This window comes from Diadema antillarum, unplaced genomic scaffold, assembly GCF_040938485.1.
Source record: "Diadema antillarum isolate AM-2024a unplaced genomic scaffold, OU_Dant_1.0 seq00000338_RagTag, whole genome shotgun sequence".
Classification (NCBI taxonomy): Eukaryota; Metazoa; Echinodermata; class Echinoidea; order Diadematoida; family Diadematidae; genus Diadema; species Diadema antillarum.
The window spans coordinates 669,083-683,518 of record NW_027271351.1 but is presented as its reverse complement, the minus strand read 5'-3'; the positions used below and the strand labels follow the sequence as shown (position 1 = coordinate 683,518).

At 40.6% G+C, this 14,436-nt stretch overlaps 1 protein-coding gene across 1 annotated transcript in view; it reads right to left on the bottom strand.

Moving 5' to 3' along the window:
- LOC139730821 (sonic hedgehog protein-like) overlaps positions 1-6,725 on the bottom strand; it is a 28,572-nt gene extending 21,847 nt beyond the window's left edge. The window contains exon 1 of the mRNA XM_071641691.1: positions 5,996-6,725. Coding sequence (XP_071497792.1) covers positions 5,996-6,292 — 297 coding nt within the window. The 5' untranslated portion in view covers positions 6,293-6,725. The remainder of the gene's footprint in view (positions 1-5,995) is intronic.
- Positions 6,726-14,436: the final 7,711 nt, after the last annotated feature.

The window sequence follows — 14,436 nt, the reverse complement described above, 5'->3', positions numbered from 1 at the left end:
GCTGAGCTGACTGTCGCCTGCTAAAAGACGCGCAAACACCCCAACCTGTTGTAGACTGAACGCCGAATTGTATGTGATATCGTCAACCCATGAATGCTACCTGTACTATCCGTCGCAAGACCACTGTCTAAAGATTCCATATACTGTTCGACTTGTACTAGTAATCTGGCGTTTAGCTGTGCATATTAGCATATCATTATTATCATACACACAACATACCCTCACGGCCAAACACACTCCCTTGGCCAAATTTCATTTCTGGCTCACAGGCTCATTCTTACCAGATACAATGTATATTCTAATATTTATAAACGTATGTTTTCAAATATACATATATATATATATATATATATATATATATATATATATATATATGTATATATATATGTATATATATATATATGTATATATATATGAATGTATGTGTGTGTATGTGTGTGTATGTGTGTGTGTGTGTGTGTGTGTGTGTGTGTGTGTGTGTTTGTACAGAGAGAAGGATACATAAATGTACATGTGTATATATCAATGTATAACATGTTTAGGTAGGGAGAATAATGATAGATCTTGCGAGAGAGAATCCGCACTTTAAACTCAGAGATGCATAGGCTACATTTCCGATCTTTGATATCAAAGTTGAATACCATGTGTTCACTCATCAAGCCAACATGCACTTCTTGCAGTTGTTCATGGATTTCTTTGATTCAATCCACTTAAGAATGTCCGCCGTGCATTTACAAAAAAAAAAAAAAATAGAAAAAAAGTTAATGATGTTTCGATTTTTTTCACTTTCGTATCAGAGCGAAGCCCAGTCTTATTTTGCCTAAATCTGGCACTGTGTCTTAAATGGCGGCATATTGTGTAATATGATACAGACTTGTGATAAGTGTGTCCGCCAGTCTGTTCAGAGACTGGGGCAGTCGACATACTTTTTGGCTATTCGCGTTCGGAAACATAAAACAAGATCAACACCTTACGCATATAGCCAAAGTTCAGTCCTCGGGTTCATTGCTTGTTTTTGTAACCCTTCCTCCTAATAAAATCGGGTCTTGTCTCCATGGAAAGAAGAAGAGGGAATGGATAGAGAGAGGAGGAGTGAATGGAAAAGGAGAGACTGCAGAAAGAGAGGATAGCGAGAGAAGGAGAGAATCGGCGAAGGGCGCGAACACCGTGTTTCGTCAGACCCTTGGTCAGACAGTGAATCTCCAGTGACGCCTTGGCGCAGGGATGCTGTATTTTCACATTGGATCTCGAGCTCAATGCGTGTCCGCGCTGGCTGGCTGTGCACTCCATCATTCTAATTACGAGTCTCGAATGTCCTGACAAACCGAATTCCTGTTTTTCTTTCATTACTTACCATATTCGTACGACGGGAAGGAAGCAGAGAGAGAGAGAGACCAGTGCAGGTAAAATGTCGAGAGCGAACGGGATTCTCGCGCGCGGGAAATAATCCCACGGTTCACGCTAACTCCGCAGAGCAGCAACCCCCATTGTATCTCTGTGAATGGACTGCGCGTAAATATTCTACGTGCGATCAAATTCGTGAAAAAAAAAAGTCCAGTTTTTGATGCCTTTAAGACAACATCATCCAGAAAACTTGGAACGGGGTGATAAAAGGAATGCGAGTAAGAAAGGAAAGAGATACAAAATAGGGGAATAATCTATCGATAAGAAGAAGAAGAAGAAGAAAAAGGGAAGGAATAGCAAAGCAATGGTAGAGGTTATTGTAGCCATGTAGATACAGAAAAAAAAGAAGATAGGAGAAGAGGAGGGGACGATATTGAGAAAAAGCGATTAAGAAAAAGGAAAAAGTCAGAAATGTGAACCTAAAGGAACAGTTATACAACAACGACAAAACTAGGAACAAAACAAAAAATAAAGAAATATATTAAGTAAAATGAAAGCCAAATCTAAGAGAGGGTAAATGAGAGTGAACAAGGATAGGAAATTACCAACATTCTATCGTCCATATGTTTTATGCAGATTTACGTACAGTCGTTACGTCCAGGCAACAAGCTTACTTTGATGAAAAAAACAACAACTATGCGTCACATTTATACAGCGTACATATTACTTGTAATGGCAGAGGAAAAGTTTTCAATTGCCGCTTGTTGCAAAGTTAACAGAAAACATAGAAAAGAGCGATGCCTTAAAAGTGTGAGCAAATTTAAAACACCAGATTTTATCAAAAGGGCGTTCGCCAGCCATCGACCATGGCATAGATGGTGTTGCCGGGGGTACCAATTAATTTCCAAATATTGTTATAAAAGGTCATCAATCTTCCGAGATAAGATCTGAAGAAAATATGAAAGTCTGACATTTAAGCGGTATTTTGCGTACAAAGATGAAAGTAGATTATCATAGAGTGTATTGTTCATTCATACTTTGGTTAGGAAATTGATATTATTGAAAATTGTTTGGGGAAAAAAATAAGAAAGGGAAAAGTTGTGCCGAGAAAAATCTAGTACTTAGTTTATAGGTACTACGTTCAGTTCACAATTGTTTTGGCGTAATGATAGCATACTCTGTTTGCTTGTAACAGCGCATTAATTTGGTGACGGATTCTCCGTAAGACACAAGATATCGGGAAGTTGTGATATCACGTTGCTAGGAAACCATCCTGCTCCCCTCCCATAACTTTCTCGAAGGCAGCCAATGAATGGGGCCTTCTGAGTAAACCATTACCGAACTCATAGCAGAGACATCTCGAGTTTTCTGATTGGTTGTCCGCTGCTAGTACACAAGATTAGTGGAGATGAGAACATGCTGAAGGATGTACATGTGTTCTAGGAAGAGGATGGGTTAGAATACTGCTTGAATGAAAGACCTTTTAGACCGAACTCTACCAAACAATCGTTTGTACGGAGACACAAAAAATAAAACAGTTTAATTTCTGAAATTTCCAAGTTGAGCTTCGTGGTCCATCATAACATCAAGTTTCCTACATTATTATGATACGTAAAATTATTCCTTCTTCTTCTTCTTCTTCTTCTTCTTCTTCTTCTTCTTCTTCTTCTTCTTCTTGTTAGACAGGAATGGTCCATTACGTATTGAAACTTGTTGAAGCTTGTTGTGATTGAAGCTTATGGGATTTGAAATTCTTTTAAAAAAGTTCTTTACTCATGTAAGCGTTATGTATATTATTCTGTATTACTTCATTTTTTTTTGTGAAAATGAAATCATTTGAAATTTGAAATTTATTACGCAGTATACAGGATTGAAAGTTGATAATATAGCGAACAAGAAGAAGAGGAGAAGAAAATGAAGCAAAGAGAAGATCACCATAATCTTTGGAGAAGAAGCATTTTATAAAAATGAGAGAAAAAAGATGAAAATGATAAAGGAAGAGAAGGAATAGGAGAAAATAGCCCCATGGCAAACATTACATAAAAAATAGTAAGAAGAGGATCATCAGAAAACGAGGGAAAGTGGAAAGGGGTGACAGGTAAAAAGAGGGGAGAGAGAAGTGTTCAGGGTGGAGCGAACGCGCCAGATTAGCTTACTTCTCACAGGCAAAGAGTACAGAGGAGAGAGGAAAAAATCAGAAAGCAAAACTGTTTCCAGCAATTAGTTCGTGACGCCATTTCTTTATATGGGCGAGCAGCAAAGCGGAGAGCCCCCAGCGTTGACCCCCCTCTCTCTCCGGTTTCAATCGGCGTGTGATACGTCCCAATTTTTCATTAAAGATGTTTTGATGTTCGCGCTATTATTTGCAGTGGCCATTGTCGACTAGCCGCAACAGGAGTTCAAATGGCCCATTAGTGTGTGGGTTTTCCCACCCCTAGCACACACAAACGCACACACGCACACACGCACAGTAGAAAAGTATCTACCATTACTTTTCCCCCTCTCCTTTTGTGATATCTTCGGAATGAAGCTGTTTCGAACGAGACGTGTTCAATGTCAGTATTTCTTTTTGCTGACTGCTGGGGGAGGGGTATAGCTCCCATTTCTGTCCTGTTCCACACACTTGGCCATAGATTTTGAATGGGTGCAGATCTTAGAGATTTAGTGTAAAATTGGTCAGGAGTCATCTTTCTGCTAGAAATGAAAGGTTTTTCTACGTGCCTAATTGATGTGTGTTATCTTTTAATTGTTTCATTTTTTGTACGCGTTAGTGTAAATTGTTATTACTAAAAGACGTGCATGTACCAAATGTCACTCTGACGGAAGGGAATTGTGATTGTCATGACCAAGTTAAAGAGTGCTATTTCGAAATTGGGTGAAAATGTATATGACAGTGGGCCTTTGTATTGTTTAAGTTAAGAAACCCGAAACTACCTTAAGTCTACAAGAAAAAGATGGGGGATAAATGCTGGGTTTAAGATACAGGTAACAGGTGGTAGCTATACCTGTCCGTGAAACTGTAGGATGGCACTCGAGTGATAGCAGCAGACACAGTATGCTGCTCGTGTACCAGAAAAAAAAAAAGTGGTATCTACTGACCACTAATCACCGACCACTGAGCCCTAAGTTTATATAGCAAACTTCACCTGAGCATAATCTCTCGCCTCGTCGTTTTGAGAGCCGTTTAGATGCTGCGGTGGTGGAACAAAGCGCCTGCTTCGACGGGCAGGCAAAATATTTTGACACGATTTCCATAAACCGTGCGCCACAGAACGACTCTAACGCCAGTGATCACTTAAGCAAACTGTACTAAGCGCTGCAAACTATTAACAAAGTCAGCGATTTCGTTAAAGACGTTATATCCTATGTAGAAACAGCTCTGTCTTCTACTACCGCATCGGAACAATACCTGGATTGGTGTTCCAGATTAACCCGTGCACTGTGCACAATCAAATCGCACAATACATACACACTCTGCTGGTGCTTAGATGGGGTGCACACTTTGTGACAAGTAGCAGACTCCTTCACCCCCTCCTTACGATGGAGCAAAGATGTGTTTAAAGATGCTGTGATGCGGGTTTGATATTGTCCTTGACTTTAATTCATTCGTCACCTGTGGAAACCTGTTTGTACACAATGTCAATAGCATTTTCAGGTTAATGGGCTGAGAGAGTTAAATGTGTCATGTCATGACAGTATTCTCATCGAAATGAAACGGCTGGCTCACCGCGATTGCACTGCATCTACTAATAACCGGAAAGCAAAGGAATTTTGCCCGTAGTCGTTCTAGTGAATCACCATACGATACAACGAGCTTAAATTAATCAAAGGTAAACAGTCGTTAAGGCGTTTGATCTGTAGACTTTATACGTTACATATTAAGTCGCGGGGACTGACAGGATTTTGACCCGTAAGCCTTGTGTTGAACATAGTATACTAAGAGCTGTGCATGTGTGTGTATTTGTGTGCTTGTGTGAAACTGTAGTGTGAGTCTGAAGTATGCAACGTGCTCGTCGTTCTGATGCAACTACATTCGAAGAATGATACACTTTCCCCTACCAAGAGGTTTCTCAAATTAAACCAGAGTTCGGCGAGAGCGAGCTTAAGCATCGCCACCGAGAGTGCAGAAATGGCGTCGGCAAGCACCATGCCGCGAGCAACATCATGCATTAACCCACAAAGATAATTGATGTTGTATCATAAATTTCATCCAGGAGGGAATCCCTCTGAAATATTGATCACAGAGTCCTTCATACTCATGTGTGAAATCGAAGCTGACCGCATGAATAATGCACTTAGTTACGAGATGTGCGTGTGTGTGTTAAAGAGACGGAGTGCGAGTGTATGCGCGCGAATTTGTGCGCGAGTGTGTTCTTATTACACTTTGTCTTGCATAAGAGTTAATCCGTGAGAACGCTTTTACCAAGTTCATGAAAAGAATAACATTACAACTTGCTATGGATCAGCGTCAAATCTGATAAAACCATTCAGATAATAAACAGAAACACTCTTTTTTCAATTTGATATTTCGGCATCATCGAAATTTAATTCCAGTTAGACAAAATCAACATTTTTTTTTTATTGTACCTTGATCATGAAAAACGACGATTCTAATAAGAGAAAAGACTGGCAGCCGTGCATGAGAACTTACCTGTGTCATGAGACGATCTGCTCCGGTGCCTTCTTCATCCTTGAAGACGATGTCGCCATTCGGGTTCGGCGACAACGAGTGGAACCTCTCGTCACCGCGGGCGATGGGTCCCTCTGCGGGGCCACTGGCCCCTACCATGTTCTCGGCGATGTTGGGCACCCTTTGCTTGTACTGCAGCGGGGTGCGGTTCTGTGGACGGTGGGACGTCTTGCCCGAGCGGCCCGGGTTGCACGACTCCGACACGGTGACGAGGCACATCAGGACCACGGCCACTCGCAAGATGACACTGTGCGACATGTCCGCTCTCAGGTTTGAATCACCACGGGAGCTTAATTCTTCTTTATCCGCCACTCAACTTCGAAACTTGGTGGCTTACATTCCTTTCGAACACAGCTTCGCCACCTTTCTTCGAGATCGCGATAAAAAAAAAAGACTAAAATCAGCCTGTCTTCATCCGTAGAACTTACCTCGCTATCTCTTCTATAATTCAATCGCCACTACGAATGACTTTTAATCCAGTTTTCCGAATTGTACTTCGATTGACTCCTGGTAGTCTTTTACAAGAGGAGCGGTACATCGATATCTACATAAGACTTGGATCGCTGTCTCCGCCGCATTCTCCACAACATGTGTGAACGCCGCAAATCCTGCGATGTGGGTTTTTATTCTCCGACTGTCATAGAAATCCCGACAAGTAGCAAGAAAGAAAAAAAAATCGAGTCAAAGAATGGAAAAAAGAAGCCAGTATACAAAAAACACACAAGGCGATGCGGGGAGGGCGTTGATTGGCTGAAATCAGCCGTATCCAAATTGTTTGATTAGGTCCTCGAGTGGTGTTGGCGGAGGTGAGTCCACGAGTTCCCCTCATCACACCAGCCTCTTAGGTGCGTCGCCGGTGACGCGACCCCACCCCCCACTCAGAGTCTGTCTTGGTCTGCCCGCATTAGACTTTGAAATTTGGAGCACGGCGATTAGTTTTCGGATATCGTTTTTCGTCATCATTATATTGCGGTTAGAAGGTTAGGTTGAGTTCTGCTGCGAGCAAAACCACGTGTTAACGAGACTGCGATAGATGTAACATCCGAGGCGAGGACCTTGCATCGCATCACCCACCGCTCGGAGTGGGAATCGCCGATCGAGCGATAGCATGTATCCGAATGCCTGCGATAGCCTACATGCTGCCCCCAAAGTAAACACGTCGATGAATCGAGGTAATGAAATAATACCGGCAGGACGGGAGGGTTCACACGCAGTTCACGTCGATGCCCTACATTGGGGTGACGTCGGATACACTCTCTAATTTGAGTCACGTCTATAGCTTAGCCTTCTCTCAACATCGATGCGAATGCTGCATCAAAAAACAACAACCACGGTGAGCAAGTTGTTGGCGCGAATTCCCCTCTCCCTCGCGCCTGTTTGGATGCCCCTCCACGCACCAATATCAATAATTGGCAAAAATAGCTTCCGTCTCGACGTCAGCCGTCTATCGCATATCCTTGACACGGTTGCTGAGAGCCATTTAGAGCGCATGCGTGGCGCTTCGATTTCACCGAACATCACGTGACACTTGATATGCCCTGATTGTAGAGCCATCGATCACTCAATGCAAAAAAAAAGTCAATGATAAAAAATACGATGATGACCTCAACTGAACCGAAAGAAATCACTTGTCAAATGACAAAGAATTAAAAAAAAAAAGTTTCATCTTTTCAATCCGTCATTGAAGGGATATAAGTCGATTTTGTTCCTTTTCTTATCATTAAAGGTTGTTACGTGTTCACTTATCGAAATATCACTACGTGATTCTCTTCGCACTGATTTCACCTTCGTCAGATAATAAGAACTCGATGAAAATGTATGGCTTGTATCATGTACAGACTGCTTTGTGAATAGCTCATTAATAAATGAGATCTCCTTTCAGAATGAGACGGTTATCTTTGTCTTTTGTTTTGTGAAAATTATGCGGCATTTGTATTTCCCCCAATTACAAGGTATTGAATATGTGTTTACAGAGCATGTTATTAAAGCGTATTGTAAAAACACGGTAATTCTATTCTTATGCCCTGTTTCTTTGCCGCTTTTATTTACGCGAAGCCCGAGGTACGAGTCGAAGACGACTTGACGAGAGGAACTCTATATAGGTTAAGCCTTCAAATGCCACTGGCCACCTATCTGTATATGGCGCCGACGACATTGTGAGATGGAGACTCTGAGAGAGTTAAGGCAACGGACTGCATCCCATTTTTGATTGACAGATCGCTGTACATGCATCAGGGAATGGAAAACACCGATATCTAGCTCCCCGGGGACTACGGGCGACTATCAGTGACGACGGTTCGGCAGCTACAACGATGCGTCATAACGCAGCTCTTCATGATCTAAAATCGTCGACTTTAGAAGGGAGATAGACTCTGCTCCTATACAGCTATTTTTCCTTCCCGCTCTCTGACAAAGACAAAAGAGAAACGCAGTCATCCGATGCCCGTAGCTATCCTTTCGTCACAATTTATAGAAACAGATCTGGAAATTGTAATATGCAAACATTTATTTTTATCAAAGAACTTATGACAAGAGATTAGTTAATTAAATATAATCTTTCTTTGTTAGTCCTGAAGGTTTGCGTAGCTGCGTTAGTGTTCATAGATATTTTCATCTTTTGATTTTAAAGCTATACAAGTGTGACAACTTGGTCGTGATCTTTGTCACATCAATTGCTCAGGACTCAACAGCGGCCATGGTGATACGAACGAATAGATGCAAACGAACCCAAAGATGGCGAATGATCCATAAAAACAAAACATCCAAGAAGATGTTGCGACCGTATCCTGGGAGATAAGATCTTTTGTGTGTATATTGTATTGGTGAAATACAGTTTGGTCTATGATGTCTTCACGCATACTGCTCTTTTGGGGACTTTTTTTTGTTTTACACAAATGTGAGATTCTGGAGATTCTGAAAAACCCAAACAAACCAACAACAATAACTTTTAACTGACGTAGAAACGCTTTCAGAATAGATCATTCGTTGAAAAGTCCCCGTGGTATCCTATGAGGTGCACACACACATATACGAGCACACAAACATGTCACGCGCACACACACACACACACACACACACACACACACACACACACACACACATGATATTATATACCACTTCCTATGGTCAAATAAATTTATAAGCAAATCAGCAAAAAAAAATCATATTTTTGTTTTAGAGTTTACATGCTTTCATGGACTGTTGCTATTAAAATCGTCAATTAAAACTTCAAACTCCCAGATGGTTTATGCACATAAATGACATGAAAGTCAGATGCTCCAACGGTCTGCAAATCACCAACTAGAACCCTCGGCCCTTCAAAGTCACATTGCTACACATTATTATTAAGTAGGTCATTGCAGTACAAGAATCACTTAATGCGAAGTTTGTCAGAAAGAAAACTTAGTGAAGACTTGTGTGCGCGTCAGTGAGACTTGCCAGACCATGACATCATTACCAGTCCTCATCTAATATTCACTGTATAGTGGCTATTACCATATCTCTCTTTGAAAACTTTGATTGCCAAACGGCTTAAGTTCCATTTTAAAACATTTTAAAGTAAGTCCATCATCATATAGGGCAAAATAAAACCTTTCCAGAGATACCTCACTTCTTACATAACAAAGAATATTCTGGAAGTTATAATTAAGTGTATGCCATACTTTCTTATCATTTAGGCCTACTTTTTTATCAGCTTTAATCGCAAATATCTCAAATTAACAAGAATGAAGTTAACGCATTTGCGATCGAACTCTTCATTTCAAACTTCGAGATTTCTCAACTTTCTGAATGCCAGGTCGAATTTCGATGAGATTTCTTTAATATGTATGTTAGTTGCACTTTAAACTGTAAAGGGGGCCTCGAATCTCATCCATCCTCCCCTTATCTCGCCCTGGTCCTCGGTCGAACGTACAGGTGTCTAGCAGCCTGTGTCACCCCATCCATCGCAGTGCCCGTCGGCCCCTCACCCGGGACATTTACGACCCGCTGATCAATGATGTTCCGGCAGGACGTCATCTTCGAAAAGCAATATTCCGGCGAGTTTATCGGTCCCTATTTGCGGGGACTCGCCAACTTTCGGCATACCCGCCAAAAATCCAGGACAAGCGACATGTCAAATGCTTTTCTCTCCGGGGGGTGCAACAGAAACATAGTAATTGTTTCACCTTTGAGTGTCCTGCCTCCTGGGCCTGTGCACATCAAAAAAATCCATCCGAAATTAATCAATCATTTGTGGTCTTGATTTGATCATTGAGTTCACTTCATGCCTTCGTGAGTTAATTAGAATCAGAATGATGCTCGTTCATGTTAGATTGATCACAGATGGATCAGTTTAAGGTTGTCTCCTATAAAGGTAACTTTTGCCCTGTGTAAAAAGAGACACCCACGCGGTATTTAGCTGTCCGTTGTTCTACAATCATAATTTTAAGCAACCCAATGCTCAAAGAAAAGAAAAGAAAAGAAACTACCCATAATGAGAACGAATTCAGACTTCCTTTCCGCTGTATGTTCAAGTCATTTCAACACACAGATCATGTCACTCGCTGACATTATATTTGGAGCTGCAATGCATAATGGCGACACAGCTGTAAGAAGTTGTAGTGGATAAATTACCCTTTAATGTGAACCTTTCCCAGAAACAATGTCACCTCGTTGCAGCACGAACAACATCAAATAGATTGTTGTTGGGAAATGCAATGTAGAACTTCATGCCAATTGAAGAACACTGAAAAAAAAGAGGAAAAGCTAATCATTTATCCCAATGTACAGATGTTTCCATCCCTTGTCAAATGTATTATGCAAATGCATTCTGAGAGAATATTATCTTACATGTAAGTTTACTTATTGACAAGCTGTGATTGTTATGCGCTCGATGTATACCAATTCTTGTTGATGATGACGTACTCTAAAATCAACTAATGTTGCTAACGACAAGCGGCAACAGATAATGGAAGTGAAAAAAAAATCTATGGCGAAAAGAATCTATAGTGATTGATTATTGCAAAGAAATATCTGCTGGTACTTCACTCCGATATCACAAGTGATGGGTGACATTTTTATTTCAGATATTATTGATGAGCAAACCTAAGATACTGCATTGTTCTACCAATTTCTTCTATGTCATAGATACTTGTTCGTTTGTTTTTGAAGAGTGGAAGCTTTTAATTACTGCGGTTCATTGACTACAATCTTTGATTGAATTCAAGGATTTGTAAAGAATATTTTGCGTCACTTTATAACTTTCACAAATCCGTTTTTTTTCTCACGTAAGAAAATAGGGGTCACCCCACGAGACCGACACCCACGAGTCATACAGCCCACAAGTTCGACATTGAAAAAAGGCCCATGAATCATACAGCCCATGAGTTTGACACTAAGGCAAATGAGACCCATGAGTTCGACACTAGGTAAAAACAGCCCACGAATTCAACATTACTTAATGTGTCGGTCTCGTGGGCCTTGTTTGCTTAGTGCCGAATTCATGAGCTGTATGACTCGTCGGCTGTATAACTCGTGGGCTGTATGACTCGTAGGTTGTAATCATGACTCGTGATCTTTATGAGTCGTGGGTGTCGAACTCGTGACGTGCCCCCAGAAAATATGTGACTCATTACAATTCACAATGTGAAGATGATAACATTTTAGTGCGTGGACACGAAGACTATCAAGAACATGTTCAAGAGCAAGATGTGATGTATTTCTATTTGTAGGTCAGAATTCAAGTGTGAACAAGGCCACCCAACCCGACCTGGAACATGAATGTTGTCGGTCAGATCAGCGATTGATCGCTCCTGTCATGGTTCAAGTCGTCCCAAGCTCAAGACATAGATCAAATGTGTGACGGTCGTCTCCCAGCGGTCATGCAACTCTGTGCTCGTGACGTCACACGAAATTGGTTCACACGATATTGTTCTATCACTCAAAGCAGGAAATGAACTACGAAAGGCGGGAATATAGCAAGTTTTGATATGACCTTCTGTCAGACGACAACCAAAACACAAAAATGGTAAGAACGACTTTGTAGTTGTTGTTGTGGTGGTGGTGGTGTCCGTACTTTAGAGGCGCGTCATTCAAGATTAAATATTTAGATTTTTAATCTCTTAATCAATCTAACTAATTCCCATTGAAACAATAAGCCCCCGAATGACAGTACTTTCTGATTGAAATTTCTTACACTGGGAGCGGTGTGCTAGATAAAAATGTCCTGTTCATGATCACAGGCAAATTCTGAACAACCCGGCTCGGTGTGCGCACGAGTTGGTCGCCGCCCCAACTGGCCCTTTTCATGGCAAAAGCAAAGGCTGGCAATTGTATTTTCTTTCTTATTTCACACAAACGTATGATTAATCAACGTCTCACTTATTCGTCCGATTCTTTTTTTTTTCAATTCCATGTACGATTTAGTCAGTCTCCTCTATAATGAATGGAATTCACAAATTACATACTGAAGTAACGCCACTTCCAGATACATTCATGATTGTTAGCCAATTCTAATATTTCTCTGTTAAGTCGTCGGAATTCCATTGCAATTGTTTCACATGAAGATTCCTTGCACTATGACACTTTTGTACCAGTGGGTTTGTCTATTTATTATCAATTTTAAAGTGACCAGGACCATTTCTAATGCCAAAACGTTGTTTAGAGTCATTGGACATCGACATTCGCTTCTATAATTATGGGCGTAAAGGGTGCACGTAACGAGTTCGGCACCCACGAATCATACAGACCACGAGCCATATAGCCCACGAGTCATACAGCCTATGAGTTCGACACTAAGCAAATAAGGCCCATGAGTTCGACACAAGGCAACTTAAAGGACAAGTTCACCTTCATAAACATAAGGATTGTGAGAATGTAGCAATATTAGTAGAACACATCATTGAAAGTTTGAGGAAAATCAGACAATCCGTTTAAAAGTTATGAATTTTTGAAGTTTTTGTGCAGTACCCGCTGGATGAGAAGACTACTGCAGTGTATGAATAACTTAGATGTCACATGCGTACAACAATATAAGGAAAATATAAAGAGAATTTCACAAAATTCCATCTTTTGAAAAAAGTACACATTCCCCTGACTCGTTACCGACAAATGTTATGGGTAATATTATTCCCCCTGCCTTTAGAAAGAGGCAAGTCAAGTGCTCTTTTATTATGCGAAAAAAGTGAAAATACGTTGAATTTTCTTTTACATTTTCTTTATACTGTTGTACGCATATGACTCACAAGCTGTAGTAGTCTCCTCATCCAGCGGTTCCAACACAAAAACTTTAAAAATTCATAACTTTTGCATCGATTGTCCAGTTTTCCTCGAACTTTCACTGATGTGTTCTACTGATATTGTTGCATTTTCTCAATCCTTATGTTTATGAAGGTGAACTTGTCCTTTAAGGCCCATGAGTTCGACACTAAGCGAACATGGCCCACGAGACCGACACACTAAGCCCGTGAAGTAATGTCGGTCTTGAGGGCAGTTTTCGCCTAGTGTCGAACTCGTGGGCCTTGTTTGCGTAGTGTCGGACTCATGGGCCTTATTTGCCTAGAGTCGAACTCATGGGCTGTATGACTCATGGACCTCTTTTCAATGTTGAACTCGTGGGCCGTATGACTCGTTATTGTCGATCTCGTGGGACAACCCTAGTGTCAAGATGATAGTGCAAAGCAAAAGCTGGAAATTTGCAGAAAGCGTCATGAAAGTAGTCGATAACATCTGGTGACAGCAAAGAGTAGGAACTCAGTCTCACCAACCAATTTACCCTTTTTTCAACCTCTCTATCTTTCCGTCAGGATAGTTACAAATTGATCGCTTTCCTGGTATCAAAATGCATGAGGATACGATCATGTATAGAATGGTAAGGAAATAATATGTTTGAATAGAGATGAATGAGGAAATATATAAATTATTGATTTTATATCAATATCTATATAATCATTTAGATATATCGATATATTTATAGATACACACACACACACACACACACTATATATATATATATATATATATATATATATATATATATATATATATATATATATATATAGTCATTTACCTTCGGCGCACGGAGACCGCTACCGACGGTTTCACGTCCTTCCGCTGGACTTATATGTAATAATAATATATATATATATATACACATATTTTATATATATATATATATAGTGTGTGTGTGTGTGTGTGTCGCAACGAAATTTAAACCCGTTTTTCTCATTGCGCTTCTAAATCGATTATTTTAGAACTAATTTGATTTTGTCGAGGTGAGAAGGTCTGCCTAGTGAGTGTACATCTCAGTAAGAAAGGAAGAAGTCTATGATTGCCAAATTCCTTTTACACTCAGAGGCTCTGGCATGTGGAATACGGAGCAGACTTACAGTATTCAGTTCAACGTGATTCCATTCTGTTTAATA